This window comes from Triplophysa dalaica, chromosome 15, assembly GCF_015846415.1.
Source record: "Triplophysa dalaica isolate WHDGS20190420 chromosome 15, ASM1584641v1, whole genome shotgun sequence".
Taxonomy (NCBI): Eukaryota; Metazoa; Chordata; class Actinopteri; order Cypriniformes; family Nemacheilidae; genus Triplophysa; species Triplophysa dalaica.
Genome location: NC_079556.1, coordinates 16,855,929 through 16,876,132, shown reverse-complemented (window position 1 = coordinate 16,876,132; position 20,204 = coordinate 16,855,929). Strand labels below are relative to the sequence as shown.

The 20,204-nt window shown below is 39.1% G+C and overlaps 1 protein-coding gene across 3 annotated transcripts in view; it reads left to right on the top strand.

The window, feature by feature from the left end:
- The window catches only part of kif26ab (kinesin family member 26Ab), a 72,860-nt gene extending 56,139 nt beyond the window's left edge, over positions 1 to 16,721 (top strand). For 2 of the 3 annotated variants that reach the window (XM_056768371.1, XM_056768374.1), the window contains 11 exons: positions 1,298 to 1,507; positions 2,890 to 2,983; positions 4,064 to 4,326; positions 5,386 to 5,569; positions 7,852 to 8,011; positions 8,663 to 8,825; positions 9,003 to 12,294; positions 12,402 to 12,592; positions 13,543 to 13,566; positions 13,887 to 14,037; positions 14,314 to 16,721. In XM_056768371.1, coding sequence (XP_056624349.1) covers positions 1,298 to 1,507; positions 2,890 to 2,983; positions 4,064 to 4,326; positions 5,386 to 5,569; positions 7,852 to 8,011; positions 8,663 to 8,825; positions 9,003 to 12,294; positions 12,402 to 12,592; positions 13,543 to 13,566; positions 13,887 to 14,037; positions 14,314 to 14,492 — 4,911 coding nt within the window. In that variant the 3' untranslated portion in view covers positions 14,493 to 16,721. The remainder of the gene's footprint in view (positions 1 to 1,297; positions 1,508 to 2,889; positions 2,984 to 4,063; positions 4,327 to 5,385; positions 5,570 to 7,851; positions 8,012 to 8,662; positions 8,826 to 9,002; positions 12,295 to 12,401; positions 12,593 to 13,542; positions 13,567 to 13,886; positions 14,038 to 14,313) is intronic. The other variant, XM_056768373.1, reaches the window with a different exon arrangement.
- Positions 16,722 to 20,204: the final 3,483 nt, after the last annotated feature.

Genomic DNA, 20,204 nt, shown 5'->3' with positions numbered 1-20,204 from the left:
TATCGTGACTATAAAAAGCTACAGGCTTTAGAATAATAGCCCAGCCGTCTGTGTGTGACTGTTTTTTGTTTTGCGCAATTACCAACTTGTCCAGAAGAAAGCCCCTCCACAAGTTTTACATCGGTAGATTGTAACAGTCAAGCTCCGAAAAAGATCAAACTCCACTTTTAAAGTAGTTGATAAAAAGTCCACACTAGATAAAAAGTCTTCTAAAGCCAAACACAAATAGCTTAGTGTGAGGAACAGACCCAAGTTTATGATTCAATAGTGACATCATAGCGTTATAGAGCATCGGGTTTTTTTCATGTCTCTTGGCCAACTGGGATGCACAAGTTGTAAATACTGTATATCAAAAACCTAATTTCTAGAGTTGAATACCTTCCTTTCCTCACACTAAGCTATTGTATGACTTTAACTTTTCATTTGGGAGTTCGTTGATGCTTATTACAAAGCACAAGGACATTACATTACATAGGTAGATTTTTACTTAATTGCTGTCTGTGTTGATTTTGAAACTTGAGCGGCAACATTTCATACCCACAGTACAGAAGGCGTGAAAAAACAACAGCAGAGGGATCGTTTCTCCCAAACCTCGTATCAAATGACCAACAAATGTAAAACCCAACATATCTGTGCTGTCTATACGGCTGGCCGCATTCAGTGTCCGGTCATATATGGCAGCCTATTTGTAATGTCACAGCCAGCATATTTCGTTCCCCACGTGCACATGTCCATCAGCGTAATCGGCCCCCGCAGAGCGGTAAGGGGGAGTTCACGGCGGACCGACGCTGTGGCGCAGGCATGCCGCTTGTCCCCGGGTGGCGTGGAATAGGATCAGCAGTGCAGACATTGTTTCATAGCAATGGAGCCCAAGTGCTGTAATTATATCTTCACTACAAATCAACCGTGGAATACTTTGGCTTTGTGTGCGTGAGGTTCTCTTACAGTATGTTTGTTTAACTTTACTGTATTTGCTGCAAATGTTAGCGGTTCACCGTCACAGTCGTGACAATGTGAAGAATTACTGAAGTAATGGCAGGATTTGTTTATGTGCTTGGTGTGTGGAAAAGTGGTAATGATACGCTACATGCGAATTTGTAGGAAAGTTCCCGGCCGGTTGTTGAATGAGTGACAGTTAAACACTGGTTGACTTCTTATTTCTTTGTTCAGGCTGATTTCCATCACTTTATCCGGCCAGCAATGTTTTTTAGCATCAATGCTCTGAAAAAACGATTTAATTTTTTTTCCTGAACTTTGACTTTTAGTAATATATTTTCATTTTTTTGTCCTGTGCCAGGTCAAAGTTATGATGCGAATCTGTCCAACTCTGGGAGTTCTGGATTCGTCTGAGTCCATGTCTTTCCTGAAGGTGGACACCCGAAAGAAACAGTTGACCCTCCATGATCCCTCACTCAACACACAGCCCATCTCAACGCACAGACGTGCAGCACTACCCGCCCCAAAGATGTTTGCCTTCGATGCTGTTTTTCCCCAAGATGCCTCTCAAGTAAGACGATCTTGTAGTCTTCTTGGTCTTATAAGGAGTGTTTGGTACTTTTTAGACAATTTTTATATTCGTGTCTGAGAGTCACACACACATTCTTAGAAGGGCAAGGGGCTTAATGCAAAAATTCCTGTTTTGGTACAGCACCATTCTTCAAAGTAGCCTAACAGCTGTTTCTTTAAGTTTAGAAAATAGTACGAATTCCAGACTTGCATATCTAGCACCTCATTCACAGTTCATTATCTGTCCTCCAAAGCTGCAGTGATATCCGTATCAAGATTAGTGTCTAACAAATGCACTCACACTAAAGAGAAACTTTAGACATTACCGTCCTTGAGGATGATTAAGTGCAAACAATTTAGTTGTCACAACATAGTTACAAAATGGTTCTCATCTTGTGTAAATAACCGAAAATAAAATGGATCTTGCAAGCTGAGTTCCAAATCCGGACATGAAGCTAAGCAGCAACATTCCATATCCTTTAAAAAGGTTATCCAGAATACACAAAAGGAATAAATAAACACAATATGGAGAAATTTTTTGTCTGTTTATTGGCATGTTGCCATGTTGGTTCTGTAGCAAAGCTGGAGATTAGCATTTGTTAGATGTCTAATAATATAGATGTCTAAAGATAAAGATACCAATTTTTCAAAAGCAGATTGTCGGTTAAAAGTCCTTTACTGTGGGTTGTACCACATGCGACGGTCTTGTCTATAAATCAGAGCCAGGACAAGGTTTTCTGATCTCTGAACCAGCCCAGTGAAGGCGCGTAACAGTTAATCCTCCAGATCTACCATGTGTGTGGTTTAGTGAGACCACAGGGACATATTTCTTAGCAAAGCACTGGGCTGTTGTTCTGTCTTTTGTGAGGATGTGTGTGTGAATGATGTATGGGAGGAAATTGCTGCAGTCCCAAATTGTCTTATGGGACTGGGCCTAGTGGAACAGATTGTAGCGATATGGCTGTACAGTGCAGCCGGTGTAAAGCTGCCCATGTCCGATGAATCTGTGATGAGGAGTTGTTTTGTTGCTGCTATCTGCTGTTTACTTGGATAAATCAATGATCTATGGTTTGCAATAAAGATAAGCTATATTCCAAACAAGGTTTTTACAGTATGTCACAGGATACAACAAAAACTACAATTTTAACTTAAAAAACATTCTAAGACAACGGGACAAAAATGTCATTTGTGATAAATGAAAGAGGGGATTTTGGTTAGTAAATAAATCTCACTCACTTTACTTTCTTTTTGCAAATTCTTTGCAGGAATAATAAATAACAGTGAAGTGCCAAGCAAACCCCTTTTTTTCAACAAAATTCCATGTTTCAGCTAAATTGCGGGGTGTTTTTCAAATGACTAAAACAGTAAATTATGTTTCCACAGGCTGAAGTTTGCTCAGGGACAGTGGCTGAAGTTATTCAGTCAGTGGTCAACGGAGCTGATGGGTGCATTTTCTGCTTTGGTCATGTCAAAGTTGGTAAGCTATACACAACAACAAAGAACTGAATTGCTGTTATAACAATCAAGGCCAGAGACTTGTGTAATTAAAAGCTTGGCAAATAGATCCTTACAGTGCATTTACTCACTGCACTTACTGCATCAGAGGTTTGTTCTTGTGCCAATTGTGTTTGTTAATGTTCTACTCATTCCTCATTTACTGCATGTGGTCTCAGTGCTCAAGCATTATTTATAACTCTTTTGAAGCTGATGTGTCTTAATGGAATATTGTTTGTCTCTAGTATTTAAATGTTTTCTAATGTGGTAATCAATTATACAGTGCTCCTTATCTTTAAAGTCCCAGTAAAATAAGAAATTACTATGCTTACTTTTCCATGAAATATTGCCGCGTTTATATTGCAAATAGTATATCAATGTGGCTCATTCTCTTTTTAATCTTCAGTTTAAATCTGAAAATGCACTTCCGCACTGTAGTGACTATCTTAAATGACATACAGTAATATGTAAGGCGCTGTTGGCGGGGCATCCGTTTACTCCTTTCCTTCAAATGTCAGTCTATTTCAAAATGCAACGGCTTATTTTATACATCCAATTAAATCACAGCCAAAAAAAAACTAAAGCCTCGCCCACTAATTTTGTCATTCGAAATTCCATTTCACTTGGAAATGTGTCAAAATATGGAGGTAAATACGATCACAACTTACGGTTCACCGGACTTTAAGAACAACTTTGGATAGCACACTGTAAAATATTCAAACAATTGTAGCAAAAAGTATGTATTAAAGTTAACATGCCTTATTGAGCGCATATTTTTTTAAAGTGCATTTGCACACATTTAACTTGCTATATGTGCCCTAATACTTCTAACGTGGCATATGTGAAACTGGATTTTTAAAAACACGAGAATGCAAACTCGGTCAGCAATTTGTTATCAGATCCTACTAATAATGATCTACTACGATTTGCGGTTTATTATCTTCCACCATTATCTCGTCAAATCAGTAGTAGAAATGCCTGCACTTGAAACACTTACTCTTTGAGGGTTCATCATCATTGTCATCTTGCCAGAATCAACAGCTTTCTCTTGCTTTCACGCCAGGCAAGACATACACCATGATTGGCACAGACAGCTCCACGCAGAGCATTGGCATTGCGCCCTGTGCCATTTCCTGGCTTTTCAAGCTCATCAACGAGCGCAAGGAGAAGACTGGCACACGCTTTTCGGTACGGGTGTCAGCCGTGGAAATCTATGGCAAGGACGAGAGCTTGCAGGACCTGCTGTCTGACGTCCAAACAGGAAGTATGCAGGACGGACAGTCGCCTGGTGTCTACCTGCGTGAGGACCCCATCTGTGGAACACAGGTGAGTAATGTCACAACTTTACATAATGGCTATATATTTATATATTCATGTTCATGATTCGTTGTTGTGTCGGCTTATTTATGTATTTTTTGTAGATTTTAACTGTATCTTTTCCCTTTAGTGGTAGCTATAGCAGTATAGATTTACCTGAGTTTAATCACTAAATCTCACATTAAAGCGCAGATGTTGTGGTGGCTTCTGTACTCTGTGCCCCATCAGGATCCATCTGTATGAGCTGCTGCTCTGTTTCCCCCTCCCTCCCCCTCTTACCTTCTATTGGAAGAGGGTAAATATCAGGAGGGGGTAGTTGGAGTTTGAGGGTAGGTAGAGGGTAGTTAAAAGCGCTGCCAGGTGTTGGCATCAGATGTTGTTTTTTTGTGGATCCATATGAAGCAGAAATCAAAGGCTGCCTTGAGGCCTGTGAAGTTTAGATCTCGGGAGTGCGACTACACCCATCTCTACATCCAATGTTTTTTCCTCACCAGTTCCAGAATGGCTTATTGGCCACAGGCAGTTGGTGGGCACCGCAGTAAAGACCTTGCTGTTGTTCTAAAGGAAAAAGGTTTTCTGGAAATCTAGGAGCATTTTTAAATGTGCCACAGTGTTGATCACACTGAATAGGTTAAAGCATATCAAAGATGAACATGAATGGAATGAAGACCTTTTCTACAATATCAGTACTACTGAATGTACATTATTTAAAAATCATAAATATTCCCAATGTCTACTTTAGCCCCCATGTTCTATCCAGCTTTCCACAGAAGCAGAGATGCTGCTCTGATATAATCTCTTCATCAATCCAACTCCCTTCATGGGTGTATTTGTTTCTCTTATAACATAGGATAGTGAATTGAATTGACTTAAACTGTGAAAAGAGGCTCAGTACTTGATGTCTTTTGCCACCTGCAGCTAGAGCTGGGTAGAATGACATAAAGTATCAAATTCATATAAAAATATGAATTTTCATGATAAGCGTATCATAATATTTACTGTACCATTAGTTTGTATACAAAGTGACACACTTTTAAACATTCTGTTTTCTCCATTTTAATGTTCTAGCTTCAGAACCAGAGCGAGCTACGGGCTCCCACTGCTGAGAATGCTGCCCTGTTTCTTGACGCGGCCATCGCGGCACGTAGCACCAACCGACCAGATGCAGACGAAGACGACCGCCGCAATTCTCACATGCTCTTTACCTTACATGTCTACCAGTACCGCATGGAGAAGAGCGGCAAGGGTGGAAGTAAGTCATGTGTTTGTGCTGCGTCGTACCTTAAGTGATACTCTATGTTTTTTGAAGCCTCTGTGTGGAGATAATCGATTATACTCAGTCTGCTTTAATTCCCATTCCCCCTCCTCATTTTCCAGAGCAAGGAAAATACATCTTCAGCTCATTAATGTAATCGCTGGAATATTACATGCCAACTCGGAGAGTTGGAATTTCTTTAATTTGCCACTCACTCCATCATGGAAGGAGGGAAATCAATCATGTCTGCCTTGACCACTTCATTAAATCTTAATGGGAATTTTAACAGACTGTAATAATTCATGAGCAGCTAACAGCTCTAATCATAGTGTAGAGGTACCTGCTACCCTTCCATCACAGTGCTAATTTGCATAGGTAAAAGCTGTGCTTGCTGGTCACCAACTCAAAACACTTGAATTAGCGTGGAAGCGTCTTAAAAAGGCTTCATCGAGCATGCTATTTGTCAAACATGCATTTCACAGACAGAACAATATAATGTATGATGTGGTTTTAATTTATGGTATTTTTCCATATCATCATTAAGCCCATTTGTGTGGCCCCATGATATAACAGTGTGTTTCGATTTTCAGCACAGATTTACCTTTGTACAAGATGAGTGGACATTTTTAGTGTTATTTTATGCCATTTATGCCGTGGTGTGTTCTGAGTGTCCACTCCCTTCTGCTATGTTATCTGTTAGCCATTTGGCAGAAACCATATTATTATAACCTTATTATAATACTACCAAAGTTGTAACAATTGGATATAATTTATATTACTCTTCATTTAATACATTTTTAGTAAAGAGTAACTATTTTGTGTGATTTTTAAGGTCCCACTTTGGTTTATGGAGTGTCCAACAACAAGTTTACATACATACAAGGTGTAAAAACACTTTCATTGTCTTATAATAGGCATTTAATATTACCTTACTTCTTGACTGAATCTCAAATGATTCGTTCAACAATTCATCTGTCTAATCCCCTCCTTTCTGTCAGCCTACTCTGATTGGTCAGATTGTATATTCTACTGTGATTGGTCTACCGGGTACCGGGCATTATACAGTGACGCAAATCTCATACGGAACTGAAATTTGAACGATAGACGACTCCTTCGTGTGATTCAGAGTTGACTCCTTTTTTCCCAAGCCACAAATTTTGTTATTCGTTCACTTTCGGCTTTACAACTTGGCAGACTGCAACAGACAGAGCGACATTACACACTGCATAAATGTAATTGTAAGGGCACTGTAATAGTAACTTTGTAACATTAAAGTCACTAACACTATAAAGCAATGTAAACTTTGTGCTTATCTGCTCTTCCTTCTCCTCAACAATTTTAAGGGAATATTTTCCCATATAACTAGCATTTTAACTAAAAGTCATTGAAAAACATGAGCAAGCTTGTAGAACATTGTGAACATGTACTGGCATTGTAGCTCAGGATAGACTCATTGGAACAATGTTGTCATCTTTGTGCATGTCTCACCCAGATTGACACACTATTCAAATGTTGTCTATTTTCTGAGTTCATTACAACAGTCTGTTTTGTACATAGGCACATAGTGAGTGGACAACACATCACCTGGACTTAGTCCAGCTCCGCGTGTATATTTATGTCACAGATTGAGCATAGTATGAATGTAGATGTTTAACTATGCCGGGCTGTTCCAAGTTTGAATCATAGCAAGCTGTCTTACTTGTAAATAAATCATACACAGTCTTGTCAGCTGCAGGTATTCTCTGGGGGGTTTATTAATATGTCTACCCGACACCACCTCTGTGTGGGAGTGTCTGCGACATGCTATAACTGCGCAGGCAGTATCTCAGACTGTCAGTGAGATCAGTGATGAGTAGGGTTGTCAGTGTGTTTGTACCTTCTGTTACATGGATTGTTAAACTTGAGAGTATTTTGAATGGGGCATTAACCATACTCAGGTGATTTGGCCGGTCAACTGTGCTTTGTTTTAATAAGATGTTTGCTTTGCTCAGAAGAATGAAACTTTGGAATTACACCTCATATGTGAGTAATTTTTTGCTGGGAGGAGGTTTAGCTGTGCTTTAAATGCTAATTTTCATGTTTTCAAGGCTGCAAGATTTGATAAGCTTAGCCCTAATGATAATACAAAGCATTTCATCAGAATTTTCTATCAAAGATGTCAATTTATTTTAATGCTAGTTGTGTATTGGTATATAATACAATGTTCAAGTACACCTGGATGTTGGGGTAACAGATCACATTATCTTAAGTGTTCATTGCTTTTTTGTTGCTTTTTTCAGTGTCTGGTGGTAGGAGCAGGTTGCATCTCGTTGACCTGGGAAGCTGTGAGAAGGTGCTGAGTAAAAGCAGGGACGGAGGAGGCGGTCTGTGTCTGTCTCTCACAGCGTTGGGCAACGTCATACTGGCATTGGCCAATGGAGCCAAACATGTTCCATATAGGTAAAGAGGCATACATCTTATCGATTTTTTTTGTTTTCAAATGCAAATATGTTTAAGACTAGTCACCTACTGCTTGTAGGTTTAGCTAGATTGAATAAGCACTAGCATCTTTAGTTAAAATATTTGTGAAAGCATACAGTACGTGTCTGGTGCATGAAGTCCTGAAGACATCTGCATTTGGTTTATGGTGTTTCCATAAAAGATGTAATGGAGAAGGATTCATGCACATAATCAAACCTGCCAGCTGCAAGTTCATACTTGAGCTCGTGTTGACAAGTTAATTTTTTGGCTGATGCACTAGTGTTTATCTACAGTTTGCTGAGCTCATAGATGAATCATGCATGTTGATCTAAAAAAGCTATAAAACAGACAGACATTTAAAGATGATCACATATATCTACATTTTGACCAATTTAGAACCTGGCGATGTGCATATTTGGCAGTATTGCAATATAGACATTTTTGTGACTTTGTATGCTTTAATATCATGTTGGGAGTATACAGTGTGACTTTCTGCAGTTATGTGCTTTTAGGTAACATTACATGGCTTGGCTCTCTCTGTGTATGTGTAAACAGTCTATTTTCTGCTGACAATCTATCAACTTGTGATGATGTTGACAATGAAAATGTATTTGTAATGCATTTTTCCAGGGATAGCAAGCTTACAATGTTACTGCGGGACTCCCTGGGGAACATCAACTGTAGGACAACCATGATTGCCCACATCTCTGACTCCCCTGTCAATTATGCAGAATCTCTCACCACTATTCAGTTGGCCTCTCGAATCCATCGCATGAGGAAAAAGAAATCGAAGGTTTACTATTTAATTACTTAGAATACAGCCTCATTCAAAATAACATTTATACATAAAAAAGTGCTTGCTTACATGATGTGACTACTTCAAAGAGACTACTTCATTTTTAAACGCACATTAAAACATTAATCAAGATCTTTTGTATATTTGTTTGACTGAGTCTTTGTCTTTGTGAAGTATGCATCCAGTTCTTCTGGAGGGGAAAGTTCCTGTGACGAGGGAAGGATCCGTCGACCACCACACTTGCGTCCTTTTCATCCCCGAACTGTGGCCCTTGACCCAGATCTACCATCATTTCTCAGCGATCCTGACTATTCTTCAAGCAGCGAGCAATCATGTGATACTGTCATTTACGTTGGCCCCAGTGGAGCTTCCATTTCTGATCGAGAACTTAGCGACAATGAAGGTCCTCCGGCCTTTGTTCCTATCATACCTTCTCTGAACCGTAAGCAACGAGGTAAAGAAGGACCAGTTGACCATGATCACTTCAAATGCAACACCTTTGCTGAGCTTCAGGAGCGATTGGAATGTATCGATGGGAGTGAGGAACCTACAGCTTTTGTTGGAGAGTCTGGAGGAAATTCTGCAAGCCCTAAAATGGAGCGTGATGCAGCCAAATTAAAAGAAGAATCTAGTTCTGTTCCAGTTTCAACAACACAGGACAGCTTTTCCAAGACGGCAATTTCTGTAGAAAGTAAACTGCCAAGCAGCCCAAAACACAAGTCTAATGTCGAACATTCCAAGTGGCAAAGTCCTACCACATCAGACAAAGATCTGAGAGACATGTCTGAGATTTTATGTAGGACAAGTGCAGATGGTGAAAAACTGCAAATGTCAGACAATATAGCTCTATGCACTCCTGGAAAACAAAGTAAATGTATAGCATCCCATAATTCAGAGCCTGTGGTTAGGGAAAAAGTATTTTATAATAAAAAACAGTTACCCAAGCCTGCTCCCCCACCACCACAACAAAGAGACTTTGCCAGGATCAGTAGTGAAACAGAAGAAAAGTCTGCCACAAGGATACCACCAATTGGAATGAGCCATTCAAAAAGAAGTGATTCAGATGGGAACTCGTCTCTCAGGGTCCATCATCTTATCCCAAGGACTCCAGTGTCGAACCTTAGGGAAAAATGTATGGACAAAGACATATTGAGAACAACTGTGACCCTCCAGCAGCCAGTGGAATTAAATGGCGAGGATGAACTTGTATTCACTCTTGTGGAAGAGTTGTCTATTGGCAATATTTTGGACAATGGAAGGCCCACCAGTATTGTGAGTTTCAACAGTGACTGTTCTTTACAAGCGCTTGCTTCAGGCTCACGACCTGTTAGTATCATTAGCAGTATCAATGATGAATTTGATGCCTATACATGCAATGTTAGTACCTCAGATGCAAACCTTAAAATGGTGGCCCCAACGCAGGAGAAAGAGTTTGCTTCATTGGGAAGCTGTGGTTCTTCTATCACCTCATGGCTCAGTGAAGTAAGTGTATGCACCCTGGAGAGTGAAGGTGCCCAGTCAACAGATGTTTTCTTTCCTGAAGGTGCTCATAGTGGCCCAGACAATAGTCTCTACCTTGAATCTCTAATAATGTTCCAAAGTAGCCCTCACAAGGAGCCCAAGAACTCTTTAAATGATAGTGGCTGTAGCTTCTCAGAGTTAGACAGCGACAGTGCTACATCAAGCAAACTCTCCGTTAGCAAGTCCCCGTCCTCTCCAGAGGCCACAAAAGTACCTGCCAGAAGTTTGCCAAAATTGACAAAGGCAAATACCAACCATTTTTCAAGTCCCCATTCCTTGCAAGAATCTCAAGGTGTCCAATGTAGTCTTTCCAGGAAATTAAAACCTACCTCATCCATAAACCAGAGTAGCAGCATTAGTGGAAACAGCCTCTGTAGCAATTGGAGACGTGAGCCACCAAGGCAAGATTGCCTACCAGATAATCCATGGCACCGTAATGATAGCTCATTGGAGACTTCTTTAACCTCTAATTCAGGTTCTAAACTGGTTAGAAATGGAATGAGTGGTATTCCTACAAGAAAATCAAGCACAAACAGCAGTAGTGTACCTAGAATGCCCAAGGCACTGGGGTCAAATCAATCCCAAAGGGTGGTGGACGGATGTGAAAAATCCAGTAACAGCAGGAAGATTGAGTACCCTAGCAAGATGCCACAGCTCAGACGAGGTGCAACAACACTTGGGACTGTTCCAGTCATTCATACATCCATTGATGTCAAAATTGCTCAAGATATTGGTTCATCAGGAGGCGGTTTGAAGTTCTCTTCTTTAGGGAAAAATGGAAGGACAAGCAAGCAGGAGGAGACTACGACAAAACCTGGCAGTGCATCACCACCTCCCCCTCCAGTTCGCAAATCCAGTTTGGATCAAAAGAATCGAAGCCTCTTTCCCTCAAGTGCCTTGAAGTCCGCGTATGATGCAGGAAAGTCTTTAGCACCAAGGGCTACAGGTTCAGAGGATGAAATCGATGTTTTATGTAAGGGTGACTCAAACAGTTTAAGAACATCTAATTTAAAGTCAGACCATAATTTGATAAAAGCATCCACTAGTCTCAAGGCTAGAGGAGCTAGAGGTGATACAGGACAACTTTACGGAAGCCAGATATCTCTAGACAGATGTGACAGTTTTTCATCTTTGGGGTCTAGACCTGCTCTTAGTCGAGAGAACAGTGGAGCTAGTCTTAACAGCAAGTCAAACAAATCTGCCAGTAGGTTTGGATCACCTGTTACAACATCTTCTCCAATTGCTACCTCTCCACCTCCTTGTATAAATCCTGTATCCAGCGTAAAAAGTGGGCTTGTCAAAGGTAGCCTTAATGCAAGACCAATACCTGTTAATGCGAACAAAGCTCGTACATTATCCGCTAGTAACTCCAAAGCCCTAAGCTCATCCACTAAGTGTCTTGCTGCACCTGCAACAAGGAATTCCAATCTTCCACCTTCAGGAAAGACTGCATTACCTCGAGCAGCAGTAGGAGGCAATGGTAAATCGACAAGAGGAACTATAATGGGTACCAAGCAAGCAATGCGGGCAGCAAACAGTCGTGTTAGTGAGTTGGCAACAACCAATCCTTCTGGGAAACACCCAAGAGGATCAGGTGATTCAGACAGTGGCAATGACAGTGGAGTTAACCTTAATGATGATAAGCCTACCCCTATCCCCATTCTTCCATCTCCTTATAGTAAAATTACAGCCCCAAGAAGACCCCAGCGATACAGCAGTGGGCATGGAAGTGATAATAGTAGTGTCTTAAGTGGAGAGTTGCCGCCTGCCATGGGACGAACTGCACTGTTCTACCACAGTGGTGGAAGCAGTGGTTATGAAAGCATGATCCGTGACAGTGAGGCCACTGGAAGTGCCTCTTCAGCTCATGACTCCATGAGTGAGAGTGGGATGTCCTCCTCTGGTCGCACAAGGAGCTGCAAACCACCGAAGAAGAGGTCAAATGGTGAGTACCACCAGTCAACTCTGATGTGGTTTGTATTCTGGGACTTGAACATTGAGCAGTGGTAGTACTACACACTATTCAGTTTTAATGTTTCCCCAATGCACAAGGCCTCCAGAGGCGACGTCTCATCCCAGCTCCCTTGCCAGACACCTCATCCTTGGCGAAGGCTGGGACCACGGGCCAGTGGGTGGATCTTCCTCCTATGTCCGGACCACTGAAAGAGCCATTTGAGATCAAGGTGTATGAGATTGATGATGTGGAACGACTTCAGCGTCGAAGACTGGAAAAGACAGATGAGGTTACAAAGAGTTTTATATCTTTGACCTTACAGTATATCTCTTTTTTTTACTGAGACTACTTTCCTGATGGTAATGCAAAATATGTTAGTCATGTGTTTGCAATTCAAGTTTTTAAAGGTAATTTATATGAACAGATGATGGATTCACAGCACTTTGTCTTGAATTCATGAACTACTACTTTCTATCATACAATAACTGGCAGTAGGTTGGCAGAGTTGATAAGCGAGATGTCAGTGACCATATTTCCTTGAATTTTTCTCTTTAAAGATTTGCTTTGATCTGGGTTTAATCCAGATTTTCATATGTGAAGAGCAATATCAGTAGATCCATGTATCACAAAGTTCAAAGTTTTGAAATTTAGTGAAGGTCTTTTCAGCCCTACTTCTTATTAAAAGTACAAAGATAATATTCAGCCTAGGGTTTTGACTGGCTTTATGTCCGAAAATAATTTTATCTGAATATTTCTGATCACAGTTTTCTTAAAGGGTAAAAATAGCTAGATTGGAATATTTTAAGTAACCAACAGCTATCCAGAAAAGAGAGTTTTACTTTAGCATTAAGAAAATGCATTGTGATAAAATATTTTCCAATTATTTGTTGTCATGCCTGTATGACTTGTAATTAAAGGAATGAATTGCCTCATGTCTCAGGACATAAGCACCTTGGGTAGGGATTTGTTAAGAGAATATGCATTTATTAATCTGGGAGGGTATTTTTTTCCCTCTATTTGTCTTTTGTCTTCCACTGTTACTAAACAAAATAGGTATTGCAAAAGACCCTGCCTGAATATTTACATTCAATCATCTGCTTTCTGTATTGTTGCCCAGGGGGCCTCCAGGGGCTTATGCTGATGTACCATAGGACAAACCCCTTTATTGAAAAGAGTGGAAGCATGTTGTGAATCTTTTGTTCGTATTATAGATTTGATATATTTTTCTTTTTCTTTCAGCAGACAGTTCAGGATGTTGAAAAGGTACGCTAATTATTTTGCAAGGATGTGATATTATTGCAGTCAATCAGACTATAATTGACAGTGAGAAGATACCTCAAAAAAATCACAGTACCATTCCAGTTTGGTATCCTGTGGTTCTTTTTCACAGCCACAGTCATGAGCAAAGTAAAGTCAATTTGAGAAATCAGCATTGAACTTGTTTTGAGAATACCCCATTATACCAGCGTGAAAAACATTTCCAATTAGTATATGTCAGAAAATATTTATCCTCAGTCTTACAGTCTAATATCTATGGTATGGAATTGCCATTTTAACTAAACATTTCCATCTTCTTTTCATAGGGCTTGATTTATTTTAACACTAAAATGAAGGTTCTTGAGAAACGACAGCAGCAGATCAGAGATCTAAAAAATAAATATACGACTCTGAAAGAGGAGCTGGAGGACACAAAGTCAAGACTAATGATGGACCCCAGCAAGTGGATTGGAGAGTGTAAGAACGTTGTACATACTTTTATCCTAGATATCAATTTGGGTTACAATTTACTGTTTGCCATTATAGTTTTGCACACATTTGTTTTAACAAAGCTACATTAAAAAAGAAACCTTATAATAAAATATATATTTTAGACATGAAACATAATTTCAGTAAATTGTCCGAATTCTTTATACAGTATGTCTATATTGGTTCAATTATACAGATTTTAAATACTTTTTACCTGATGTCCCTTTTCCCCATTAACTCTTCATTACTTATCATTTTACACAGTTGAGGTGGATCAAGATTTGGAGCAGGAGTCGCAGGAGTATTTGGAGGCATTGGAGCAGGTTACGGCCGAACTGGAATACTGTGTCAACCTATGCAAGTCACGCGTCATGATGGTGACCTGCTTCGATATCCGCGTAGCATCTGATGTGCAAGAAGGTCCGCGTGAGGTGGAGGTATAAGAACAGGATCTGGTGATTGATGGACAGCGAGAAAGAGAAGAAATGGATTAAGACAGGACCCTGGATGTGTGAAAGGAAGGATATTGAAATGTAGCAGCGTGACCGGCGATTCCTACAAAACAAAAACGAAGCAAAAGAAGATCGTAATAATGAGATGGATCACAGAGTTCTGCATGAAGTAGGAACTTGTTACGTTCCGGAGACGAGAAACAGTTCTGGTTATATGCAGTGCCTCATAAAAACAGTGTAGTATAGACTTGCTTGAATGCAAAGCGAACACGCTTTGATGCATTTCCTGACCTGGGAAAGAATCATTCTCATTTACCGAAGAGTAATTCAACCACACCACAAAGTGCCGTTTTCATATGACTGTTTTTAGGTTGTTTGTCAATCATTATTTTTTCTACCGGTGCTAGTGCTATGACCAGCATATCCTAACCAAACCATATATTTTTATTTTATTGTATTGTATAGTGTAGTGTATTTATATGATCATGCAGTGTGTAAAATATGATTTTGGGTGCGAAAGGAGAGCAATAAGCTGATTTTCTGCCTCCTGCTCTATCATCTGTCTCCATATTGTTATTAAACCTTATAAGCCTTATGTTCTATTTCTAATTACTGTCTGGGTGTTTTTTCTACTTTTTTTTATAAACAGTCACTCAACAATTGAACTCAACATCATACGTGATGCAACCCAGCTTTCATGAAAATAATGCCCAATCTAATTGGTTGCCTTGAATGTTTTGAGCTGGACTGAAAATGCGTATTTAACCAGTGATTTTCAGTGCTATGAAAATAATACAACATTTCAAATTGGTACAGCATTTGCCTACAAGGTGCTCATCCACAATGAATGTATATTAATGTATTGACACATTTTGACGAACACACAAAAAATATCAGGAATGTTAATTCTTACGCCTTGTAATCGGTCCTAATCATATGAACACATGCGTGTTGTGTATTGTGTAGTCATTATTATGCCTGCAATGGACGTGTCATGGTGTATTTCATTAAAATGCAGATTGAGCTGTTGTTCCTGTTTACGTTTAAATAGACACTTTGGCAAAGGGCATTCATCAGTGTATCCTGACGTGCCTAGCTCAGCCTCTCTCTCTGGACAGAATATGTCATGCATTAAAGAGCTTTGTGCATGATTAATGTGGGGTCAGGTGACATTTGTGCGGTACAGAAAAGAGTCAGCCAGCCTCTTCATACAGTCAAAGAGTGATTTAAGAATAACCTTAAAAATTGTACAAATTGTGACAACTTTAATATCATATTTGATATAAAGGTAGGCTATAGTTTACCCAAAAAGGAAAATGCTTTTTGTCATTTTCCACCCTTATACTGTTTCCATTGTCAAAAAAACTTGCATTTTTCATGGAAAACAAAAGTGGATGTTACTGCAGGTGAAATTCAGCTCAACATCTCCTTCTTTTGTGTTCTACAGAAGTCAGTCATAAGGGTTTGGAACAATATGAGTGTGACGAATTATGAATTTCTGGGTAAACTATACCTTTATAGACTAGGGTAAAATTGAATCCTAACAGACAGTACCCAAAAACCATGAGAGGTTATCAATGACACACAACTTTTTTAAGGAGTACACTGTGTATGTAGATCTAAGCCTAAGTCCTATGCATCCATGCAACTGTGATGTATACAACCTAAAAAATGCACCAGGAAGTATTTAGCAAAAATGATTGTCTCATTGGTTAGCCTTCTTTACAGTTTTAGGATTTTATTATTGGTGACTCATTGTCCGGTTTAACTGCTGTACACCAGTTGCATTTCTCTGATGTCAAAAACGCCAGTACAGAACTTTTCAAACGTTTTAGAAATGTCATTTTTTTCATATGTAGCTGCCAAAACAACTTTCATGCTCTGGTCTATCAAAGACTGTGAATTACCATCTTGATTTAACATTGCTTTTGTAGATCAAATTAAAAAAACAATCTTTGATTTATTTATCTTTTTAAACACTCTCAGGCCCTTTCCAAAATGCTGCATGAGATTTGTATTGTTTTTCTAGCCTTCATTTTTGATAATGCTGGCATTCACTATACTTTATATACATGGATTTAACTGATGCCAAACCTTTTTTGAATGAAAGCTGACAATGTATGGTGAGTCATGTTTCATAATGGAATATTTTCTACCTTTTTTTGTTTTGTTTTGTAAAGAACTTCTGACTGTATAAATGTACATTATTATGGCAGCTTGGGATGACACTGTTTTTCTTGTGAATAAATATGTCCTTCTAAATGTTTTCTCTTTACTCTTCTCTTCAACAACCAGAACGTCTAACACGTTGCAATTTTGTTGTGGGTGGTTCCAGAGGGTTTTGCTAATTTTTAAGTATCCCTAATAGCAATATCTTAAGTGTTTTTGTTTGTATATAATGATCACTCGTGATATGTTCTATATTTAAATTTGTATTATTATGAGATGCCTTTCAATGCTTCTAATTATATTAAATATCAAGGCCAAACAGAGGGCTAAAAGGGTGATCCTAAACAAAGTAAGATTACAGAAGTTGTCCCACTTTATTATTTTAGTCATAGCAATATCACAGTCCTATCTTTTTGAATGCCCTTTCACAAAAACAGCATATCTTGGTTAGGTTGGTTTTGAAGCATGGTGGCTAGTTTGTGCTGTCTAAAGCTGGTCATGTGCTTGTTTAAACTGGTCATGAGCTGGTCCTTAGCTGGTCATGTGGTTGTTTAAGCTGGTCCTGAGCTGGTTTTGGACCATCTTAAACCAGCTCAGTACCATCTTAAAACAGCACATGACCAGCTTAGGACCAGCACATGACCAGCTTAAACCAGCACAATCCAGCTAACATGCTTCAAAACCTAACTAGCCAGCTGTTCATTTTCAACATGGGGGCAAGACAGATATTTCTTAAATTTCTGGCTATTAACAATTAAAAAGCAGTTTACAATCTAAAATTAAACAACCTGACATCAACTGTACCATAACATTTGTTTCCTAAGCTTAAACTGCAGTACAAAATAATAAGTTTGAGGTCGCTTCAGCTGTGCATACGCACCAGTTGGGCAAGAGTCTATGCAAAGCCCTAACCCTGGGAATTGTCAGTCAACTGACCATTGGCTCTTTTCATTGGAAGGCGGGACTTCCTTCTCTAGTCCGGCCATATTGAGCATTGCATTCCCTCCCCATATATAGTAATGGCAGTGGTGTATCTTGTTCATATCTTTAATCTTTGTCATAATAAACTAGTACAGGATAAAGTGAAGCTGCCAAAACTTGCTTGGTTAATATACATTATGCCATTTTCTGAAAGGTAAACATTTTGCCTTTGAGTATTAAAACACAGGTAGAATTTCATCCAATGCTTAGCAGCTAGAAAAACAAAGTTGAAAGTTGAGCTGGAAAACAATAATTTCAACTATACTGTCTGTGTTAAAGTTATCTATCTTTATACACATTTATGCATTTGGCAGACACTTTTATCCAACGCAATTTATATTTAATATACCATACATTTTTGTTTCTAAGTTTGTGCAATCTCTGGGATCGAACCCATGACCTTGGCATTGTTAGCGCCATCCTCTAACCAGTGAGCTGCAGGAAAGCACAAAAGACAGCGAACCATATAAAGAGGAATACGTCAGTAATCCACAGGTGTTAGAGGGAAATTGGCAGTGGTGAACTGTTCTGAAACCATCACAGCACACATTCTTATAACAACTTGCACACACACACGCGCACACACACACCGTGATACTGCCACCTTGTCATCCTGTAGCGCTGCCACCTGCTCCGAATTTCACACACGAATAGTCTGTTCACTTGGCTGTACCCACACATACACAAACTATGCTTAAAATAAATACTTGCTTAACTGAACCCTGCACAGTATACAGTATATTGAAAACTCTCATACTGTTTTTATGAAAAACATTATTTTTTTCATTCATTTTTAATTCAGTTAGTGCTGTCCTGTTATCATAGCATTAATGTCAGTTATTTTGCCTTTTAGTTTGATTTTGTGCACAGTTGTATTGATACTTATAGTCCAATCAATTAATGAGTCTAGAAAGGGATGTTAATAAACATATAATTTTTTCTTATTAAAGACCCCAGAACAGCCCTGGGGACTCCGGATGACCCCTATTCTTAATCGTTTTGTCATCGCGGCCCCCTCATTCGGTTCCCAGAGTTTGAAGAGTTTGACCTCGTTGAGTACGTTTTGGGGACCTTCTGGGCCGTTTACTTTTGTGATTTTTTGAGAACTTGCTGTACTCTGAGGGTACAGGCTTTTAAATATCTGGTGCTTGAGGGTGTGGTGAACCAGCGTTTGAAGTTCCAATGTTTTTGTCAAAAAATAAGGCAGGTTTAAGCCAAAACTGCTGAGCTGAGACTTATTTTTGGGGTAAGTGCCTTTGTATACAAAATAATAATTTCAACAGCCTGAAGTGTACAATATACCAATATGGGGTGCTTCTAGGATACATGTCTGTAGGTTTGTCATACAAAAGTTGTTTACAGTCTTGAAACTTGACCTTTTACAGTATTGTCCAAAAGAAGTCTGTTAGACCTCTGTCGAGTGGGACTTCCTGTGATTTTGCAGAGTCACAGGAAGTCCCAGTCGTAACTTATTTGAGAGGGTCTGCATAGGTAGCTAATGCATACACCGTATTTAGGCTTCCTTAGTACATTGATTAGCTTTAATGTACATCATTATGTAGGATTGTGTCTCATGTGCACTATACTGTTGGTTTTACCCATCAGCTCATTACTAAGGTAAAGAAATGGCCATTAACAGGCTTTGTACATTTATCACCTTTGAGGGCCTCGTCAGATACTTTACTTTACCAGATTTTACTTCTGGTTCATTCATACTATAGGCACGTCAAGCTCAAGTGATAGCATGCTAGTATGCTCTGCAATAAGCTACCTCGTATAGTTTTGACAAAAGCAGAATGTCAACCACATACTTGTGTATACAGTCCAGATATTAAATATACTGCAATAATAGTAAGAATGTGGTTGGTATTCCAAGTATAACCACAAATTTATCTTTCAGGTAAACAGTTTAAAAATAAAAAGTAGGTAACCAAACCGCATGTTAATGCATAATCACTTATCACACAATGTATATAGATCTCTTTGGTCCAATAACTCCACACCCTTTCTGTCTTCATTCCATTAAAAGCAGCGGTAATGATTTAGCTTTTGTTTTGCAACAGCTGGTCACTATATCGCTAATCAAATTTTTGCATTTAGTCTAGTGGGTCCTGAGTGCTTTTTGACAGCAGGAAAACGTTCCAAATCACTCACAAAACAATAAAATACATGTACAATGTCATCTAGGATATTGTATTTTTTTTCTGTGCATGTTATTACTGGCATAATTTTGATTTGTAGTAACTTTAAACTGGGAATATCTGTTGAAAGTCCACAAAAAAATCTGTTATTGGTAATCTGGTGATCTAATACGTCTTTCTAAACCTAAAACTTTACAATGAAAAAGCGAATAAGAATGCATGGAAGGTTTTTAACCATTGGCTGGTCCCCATGATGTTGCAGATTTCATATATTATTCTGGTGACATTTGTTCCCCCCCTCATACACACGGCTATTAATTTCCTTCATTTTACGGTATATTTGGAGGGGTAATGGATGATGATAGCAGCAGCAGCCTCAAGATAGCAAAAATCTTATTTGTCATATTTATGT